Below are 8451 nucleotides of genomic sequence, written 5' to 3' on the forward strand. Positions count from 1 at the left end.
TAAAATTGTGGAATATTCACACAAAGGAATATTTTACAACACTGAAAATGAACAAAATATAGTAATATACAATAACATGGATGAGTTTAGAAGTTCAACATGGAGTTAGAAAAGCAAATCTTTTAAGACTACATACAGTATGGTAGTTTTTATAAGGGTACAAAGTAAACAGAGCCAAATAAGATTTTGTTTAGGGAGACATACACATGTGAAAAAAATTAAAAAAGTAAGAAACAGAAAACCAAAATTCAGGGCAGCAGTTACTTCTGGGGCTGGGATTGGAGACAGGCTCCGGGGAAGTTTTGCCAGCATGAACTAAGTTCTAGTTCCTAAATTGGGTGGTGGGTTAATAACTTACACATATGTATATGTATATTTTATACACATAAATTATTACATAATTAAATAAATTTAAACAGTGAATGGGAACTATGATCATGCCACTCTATTCCAGCCTGGGTGACAGAGCAAAGTGCTGTCTCAAAAAAATTTTTAAAAATTAAAAAAAAACAGTGAATAGGAATGAGTAGAAAAAGGAATGTTATATCCAAAAGTAATGAACTGGAAGAAGTGAATATTAAAATAACAATGGGGATTTTTTAAGCTGTAAAGTTGGCAAAGGGAAAAAACTCTGTGTTGTGATGGTGGTAGGGAAAAGCCCTCCCATACATTACTGGTAAGAGAGTAAACTGATCTGTAAAAAAAAACGTTTGGAAAGCAATTTAGAAAAAAATACGCCTGAAAATAATCTTATCCTTTCCCCCAGCAATTGCATTTCTAGGAATTTGTTCTAAATAAGTAATGACAAATGTGCTAAAAGGTGTATGAAAAAAGAGACTCAGCATTGTTCATAACAGCCAAAAGTTGGAAACAAGTTGTATGTTCAACAACAGTTAAATAAATTCCATCAGTGGAATCTATGCATCTATTTCATTCATTTATTGAGGGCCCACAATGTGCCAGATGCTATTTTGGTGCTGGAGACACAGTATCAAACAAAACACAAAAAGCCCTGCCTTCATGTGCTTGTTGTTAGTGAAGAAAGACAGAAATAAGTGAAATATAGAGTATGTTAGAGAGTGATGGGTACTCTGGAGGAAAAAAAAACAGAAAATGGGTTGGGGAAGGGGATGACATTGCAACAAAAGCCTGAAGGGGACTGAGAAATAAGCCACATATCTTGGGGAAGAGCCTTCCAGGCAGAGAAAACAGCAAGGGCCAAGACATGGAGGCAGCAGGTTGTCCCTGGGATCTGAGAACTAGCGAGAAGGCTGGTGTGGCTGGAGAGGAGGAGGAGGGGCCTTGTAGGTCATTGTTAGGAACTGGTTTCTACTCTGAGATAAGAAGCCTTAGGAAGGTTTTGAGCAGAGGATGACAAAATCTGTCTTATTTTCAGTAGGTTTACTCTGGCTAAGTACTAGACAATAGGTGAGCAGGGTGGAAGCAGAGAAACTAGTTAGGAGGCTTTGGCAATCTTCCAGGTGAAAGGTGATGGTACCTTGGATAAGGGTGGTGGCAGTGTACCAAGTGCTCAAATTCTGGATATATTTTGAAGGTAGAGATAGTAAGGTTTTCAAATGAATTTGGAAAAATTCATTTTCTAATGAATAGGGTGAAGAGAGGAGTCAGGATTTGGGGTCCGAGCAGCTGGAAGGATGGGGTTACCATTAACTAAAGTGAGGAAACTTCTGGGAGGCACAGGTTTGATGGCAGCGGGGACATCAGCTGTTTGGACATGCTCAATCTGAGTTGCCAATCAAATACGTATGTACATAGAGAGGTCATGGATGCAGCTGGATGTTCAAGTCTGGAGTTAAGGGACGAGGTCCAGACTGGAAGTGTGAACGTGGGAGTCAGACACGTACAGATAGTGTTTAAAGCCATGATGACAGATGAGATCACCAAGGTCATGAAAACAGAAGAGGTTGGATAAAGATAGAGATAGACAGATACAGGTTTAATGACTGAGCCCTGGGGAACGGCCAAGTTTAGAGCTCAAGGAGATGGGGAAAAAAACAATCAAGGGGACAGAGAAGGAGCTACAAGGGCTATAGAACAAAATAAAACAACCCAGCAGAGCTGGAAGCCAAGAGAAGAAAGTGTTCCTGGGAGGTGAGAGTGAGCATAGCTCTGTCTAACGCAGGTAGATGAAGTCTAATCGGGACTGAAAAATTCCCACTGGATTGAGCTAAGGCAGTGTTGATGGAATCATGGGAATAGATTTGGCTTGGAATGGATTCAAAAAGGAAAAGAAAGAGAGGGTTTAGAGACAGTGATGATAGATATGATTTTCAGGGGCCTTTACTACACAGGGGAGCGGTACATTAGAGTGGCAGGAAGTGGCAATCAAGAGAAGTTGGGCTTTTTTTTTCTATTTTTCTACTTTTTAAAATAAGTTGATTTTAAAATATCAACCTCTTGAAGGTTGATAGAAATGATTCAATAGAGAGGAAAAAGTAACGGCTCCAGAAAGAGGGAAGAATTGCTGAAGTATTGTTTACAGTAGGTGAGCAGGGATGGGTCTAAGGCAGGTGGTCAAAGTGAAAGGGTTAGCATTAGAGATTAGCTGGGGTAGTCCATCCAGTTCATCACTAAAATGATATCATACAAGACCATTAAATGACATAGAACAATGTTCCTGTTAGGTTTTTGAAAAGTAGATCAAAACACAGTATTTATTGAGGTATATGTGCAATGCATTTTGCAAAGCACTTTTCAAGCATTATCTTGCTTAACCCTCCCAGTGATCCATAAAAGGCAAGATCTAAATTATCCCCATTTTCCAGATGAAAAAGTGGAGGTTGGCCGGGCACAGTGGCTCACGCCTGTAATCCTAGCACTTCGGGAGGCTGAGGCAGGAGGATTGCTCGAGGTTAGGAGTTCGAGACCAGCCTGAGCAAGAGCGAGACCCCGTCTCTACTAAAAAAAAATAGAAAGAAATGATTTGGACAGCTAAAAATATATATAGGAAAAAAAAATTAGCCAGGCATGGTGGCACATGTCTGTAGTCCCAGCTACTCGGGAGGCTGAGGCAGGAGGATTGCTCGAGGTTAGGAGTTCGAGACCAGCCTGAGCAAGAGCGAGACCCCGTCTCTACTAAAAAAAAATAGAAAGAAATGATTTGGACAGTTAAAAATATATATAGGAAAAAAAAATTAGCCAGGCATGGTGGTACATGTCTGTAGTCCCAGCTACTCGGGAGGCTGAGGCAGGAGGATAGCCTGAGCCCAGGAGTTTGAGGTTGCTGTGAGCTAGGCTGATGCCATGGCACTCTAGCCCAGGCAACAGAGTGAGACTCTGTCTCAAAAAAAAAAAAAAAAAAAAGAAAAGAAAAAGAAAAAGTGGAGGCTAAGAGAGGTGAATATCTTGCTCAAGGTAATGTAGCTGAAATGGTAGAATTAGGATTCCATAGCAGGCTTCAGGCCTACTATAAGACAATGTTAATTATACTTCCACTAAAAATCTAATTATAACAGCTGACATTTATTGAGTATTTGCTATGCACCAGGAACTATTCTACGTACTTTGCATGTATTAACTCTCTTAATTGTCATATTATAGTAATTAAGTGGATTCTATTAATAGTCTCATTTTAAAGATGGAGAAACTGAGGCATGAGAAGATTAAATAACTTCCCCGAGGTCACACAGTTACTACATAGAGGAGCTGGAAGTTGAACCCAGCCCACCCAGTTTTATCCGGACCCCACACTCTGAACCAGTATTCTGCCTTTCCCTCATAAGTATTTACATCAAAATGATAGTTTGAGTGGTAAGATTATATAATAAGTAATTTTTATTATCTCCTTTCTATTTACCTATATTTTCCAATTTGTCTGTCAATGAAATGTGCCACTTTTGTCATTTTTAAAGCTTTTTTAAAAAATAAGTCAGGTGATTATCAGTCTAGTTTGGTTTTAAGATACACTTACCTTGGGACAGGAGAATAGAAAAACTAACTTCTTAAATGTCTTCACATCCCAAGAAAGTGTTATTCTTTAGCCCCCTCTGATATCAAACAAAACAGCACATCTTGCTACCTATCAGCACTTCATGATACTCAGAGAGTTTTAATTTTCTCTCTTCACCTAATATGGCAGGGTGGTTTAAACATCCAACCTTAACGGTAACCCACCAAGAGAGTCATTTTAAATTTTACACTTCCCTGAAATATTTCCTGAAAACTCACAAGTTCTGAATGTTTTCTAGATCTAGCCATTGCCCTGTGGTGTTCAAACCTCAAATAATGTGTGTGAATCAAATACAGGAAAACATATAAAAGCCTAGAAACTGGTCATACGGTGAAGCAGCATGCCGGAGGCTCAGCACTTTTTCCCACCTACTACAGGGCTGGTCCCAGGAAGGTCAGAACCAAGAAAAGAGATCACTCTGCTCCCTAAAGCTGTTCTTTCTGCATTGTGACTAGGAGTAACTCCTACCATTCTGCACTCTGAAATCCTCGCCTACCCCTCACTGACACTGTACACCTCCAATCAGTCGCCAAATCCTTTAACTGTACCTTCACCATATCTTTCATCCCTACACCTTTCCGATTACCCGGCTGCCACCAGGCCAGTGCAGTGCCTGTTGTCAACTTCCTCCTTGACCCCAGGAAAGGCTTCTGGTCTCCACGCCCCGCCTCTGCGCCCTCACCTCCCTGCCCACCTCAACCACGTTTACTCTACATTCATGCTAATCCACCCTGAGCAGGCTGCTACCGTCTGTCAGATCCTCCAGGGATTCCCCACTTAGTTTCCAACATTACAACTTTATTTTCTACTGTAGCCCACATGCATCCACATTTCAGCTACCTGGTGTACTTGCCATTCCCAAGATCACTTGCCTTTTCCGCCTGTGGACCTTTCCTCAGACTCCTCCCTCTATCTAGAAAGCACCCTTCCTCCATTGCTGCCCACTGAAATGCTACTGATTATTCCAGAAGCAGGTCGAGTGCCAACTGTTCAAATAAGTTTTCTTCCTTCTTTTCCTATTAACCTTTACACTGCCACTCCTGCATTGCTTACCACATGCTAACCTTACATCATCATTCGTATGTCATTATTTACATACTTAGCTTTTCTGCCTACCAACATTTGTTAAGCACCTATGATATGTCAGGGGTATGTACCAGGCACTTTACAAGTGTTATCTCACTTCATTGAATTCTCCCAACAGCCCTGTCCTGAGGTATTACCACCCCCATTTTACAGATAGGAACCTGAGGTTGGTAGAAGTTAATTAACTTGCTCAAAATAGCATCCTTACTAAATCACATCACTCATTCAACAAATTTTACTGCACTCTATGTCTGCCAGATTCCTAAGCCCCGTGGGCTTTTCTGCATAGAGTGAGAAGTCCTTTTGAGGGCAATTAGCACTGGAGCCTCAGGGCAAGGCAGATCTTGTCAAAGGCAGCTTTCTGCCCCTCTCTCATTAGATTTGATTCATTGTGCTAGGGGGAATGCTCCTGTGACTCTCAGTCAGCACTTAGCCTGGCTAGCGCAGGGCTAAAGACATGATTCATGAAGACAAACATCATACAGGATGTTTAGTTCCACTTGTGACCCTGATCATTGTAAAACTGTGAGAGGGACGCCAAGCCCCAGCACATACTTGGCAGTCTAGAACTCCCAGTTCTCTGCCACCTCAGTTTAGGATTCAAGTTAAATCTCTGTGTTTCCTGATTAGATCGAGGGGGAGGCCTCAGCTTTGACAAACAAGGCTGGAGCAGCATTGTTGTCACTGAGGTCAGCCTTGGCCTGATAAGAGTCCCTGCCATCAACACCCAGTAAAGGCTCACAAGAAATTCATGTGAAGATTAAGGACAGAGAAGGGATAGTCTACCCTGAATTGGTTTTTCACCATTTAGGGTTGGAGGCCCCCAAACTTGTTGGATCAGTTCATATTGCCAAATGAAGACTATTATAATAATGGGTTTATTCTCTTCCTTATTGTTTTGGAGTCAGGGGTGTTCAGCCGCCACTGTTTGCTCAAGGAGAGTGTAAACAGTTCTTGCTGCCGCCTGTGGCCAATAAGCATGACTCCTAAGCCATTTTCAACTTGGCATGGGGTGTAGATCTAATGGTAAAGAAACTGAACAGGGGCCGTGGTGGTTCACACCAGTAATCCTAACACTTTGGGAGGCCAAGGCAGGAGAGTCACTTGAGGTTGGGAGTTCAAGACCAGCCTGAGCAACATAAGACCTTGTCTCTACAAAAAATAGTAAAATTAGCTGCGTGCGGTGGTATGCGCCTGTAGTCCCAGATACCTAGGAGGCTTTAGAAGGATCACTTGAGCCCAGGCATGTGAGGTTGCAGTGAGCTATAATGATGCCACTGCACTCTAGCCTATGAGACAGAATGTCTCAAAAAAAAAAAAAAAAAAAAAAAAGAGATAAACAGGGAATAGAATGGAATTAGGCAACTCTATTTTGTGTTTTACATGTATTTTCTCCGTCAGTGCTCAAAGCAGCCCTTTCTGAGGTAGGTGTTATTGTAATACCCATTCTATGGATCCAAAAACTGTGGTAAGTGACAGGACTAGAACCCTGGTACATTGAGCTCCACAGCTTCCATCACCCTAAGCTCATGCTTTGTGGCAAGATCTTTTGCTTAGGCAAACGTTGGTCATTTAAATGGGGCCAAAGGCAAAATTTGTACACAAGTTAGAGTTCTCAAATACCAATATTCTTCCCTCCCTCCAAACCAAGATGATATGAAGTGTCTAATTTCTTAAATGTCTCATATTTTCCACAGTTGACAAAGATCTCAACAAGAATTGGGAGTTGAACTGTAAGATTCTTACCTTCCACTCAGGAGACTCCTGTGTTTGATTCTTAGGCAAAGAATCTTAGGCTAGGCTCTCATTATTTTGGTTGGTTAGACCATGGGACACTAAGGCCAGTGAGTCAGAGTCACTGGTGAGATGGCTGTTCCCAGCCATCTCTAAAACAAATCATAAAGTGGCTGGGTGGAAATGCAGATGGCCCCATGGTCATTGGGACTAATGAAAGTTATCAAAAGTCCCACTGTCTGGGGTCACTTATGTGATATTCTTGAATCTTCAAAGCCAAACATCTTTATTCACACAAAAATCTTCCCCCCTTCTTCATGATCTGCTATGTTGTAGACAGTCAAATGCTTAGAACACTTTTATACTAATATACCTCCATATAGAATGTTGTTGCTGCTCATCAGTTAACACTAACAACTTATAAAAATATTTTAACATCTCAAAACCTTACCCAAGTTTGACATTTGGGATTACATTCACAGAGCTAGACTCTTGACTTTTTATGAAGTCTTTCACGTTTCACAGCGATAACAGAATTTTTATTTTGCTTTCCACAATGCAGTTGTTACCGTTGCCTCTGCCATATGGTTAAAAAAGGTTACTCAGAGCACAACCAAATATGGTTATTTCAGTAATATAGAAACTACTTAGTTTGATTACTCCAAACAAACTTTTTGTGTCCCTCCAAAAAGACTTTTCAAAAGACATTTTCGTTGGAAAACATTCACTACCTATTGTCTGAATTCTGTTGCCAACAGTTTATAAACACCTTGAAAAAGACTTATGACATATGTTAGCAGAAGTCCAGAGAAGGAGAGTAGAGACTGGTAGAAAATGAGATATTAAAGAACTCAAAATCAGGACAAAGATGGGTTATGTGCTGTCAGGTACACTAAACAAAGTGTGCTGGGAAGAGGCGAAGCTGTGAAGAGGACCCTGCAAGGTAACTGGATGTGTAATACTGAGGAATGGGAGGGTTGATGGGATCCTATCGTCCCTCTCACGTATCTCCCACCTGGACACTGTTGTTGAAGCCATGATAAAACCACAGGGACTCCTACTTTTCTCCGCTAGTTTTTTCTGGCCTCTTAACGTGTTTCTTATCCCACTACTCTTTCCTCTTTCTATTTTGCTTCTCTGTACATAGTCTTTTATCGTCAACCACTTTTAAGGTAATTTCACCCCAGCTGGAAAACAACTCATGTCTTCTTCCTCCCTCGTTCTGAGTCCAGGGACCCAGGTCACTCCTCCTCTTGGAGCTGGGACCTTTCGCTGAGCTCAGCACCCCAAGCTGAAAGGATGATCTATTTCGTGAGTCCTCCAGTGGGCTGGCCTTCTCATGACGCCACTGTGCTCCGCTCTGCTCCTCTTCCCTCCCCCCCGGCCTCATCCCCAAAGAAACCTAAACTCCGTGGCATCTGAAACTGTCTGCGCCTGGCCACCAAGGTCTCTGCCTGGATCCAATATTTTTGTGACCTAAGGGGGGTCAGGTCAGGGGGTGGCAGTACCTCTTTGCAGGCGTGAAGCTCCGGTCCCGTCCCCTGGGTCACCTGGAAGGCGGTCCCAGCCCAGAGCAGCAGCCGCAGAAGCCGGAATGTGTGCCTCTCATTCCTTCCCCTGCCTCTGGCACTGGGCTGGTGGCTGTGCCCGGGCTCAGCCAT

At 42.2% G+C, this 8451-nt stretch overlaps 1 protein-coding gene across 2 annotated transcripts in view; it reads right to left on the reverse strand.

Moving 5' to 3' along the window:
• ELAPOR1 (endosome-lysosome associated apoptosis and autophagy regulator 1) overlaps window positions 1–8451 on the reverse strand; it is a 74222-nt gene extending 65771 nt beyond the window's left edge. For both annotated transcript variants that reach the window (XM_069479065.1, XM_069479063.1), the window contains exon 1: window positions 8299–8451. In XM_069479065.1, the coding sequence (XP_069335166.1) occupies window positions 8299–8451 (153 nt within the window). The remainder of the gene's footprint in view (window positions 1–8298) is intronic.

The sequence above is a fragment of the Eulemur rufifrons genome, chromosome 8, assembly GCF_041146395.1.
Source record: "Eulemur rufifrons isolate Redbay chromosome 8, OSU_ERuf_1, whole genome shotgun sequence".
Taxonomy (NCBI): Eukaryota; Metazoa; Chordata; class Mammalia; order Primates; family Lemuridae; genus Eulemur; species Eulemur rufifrons.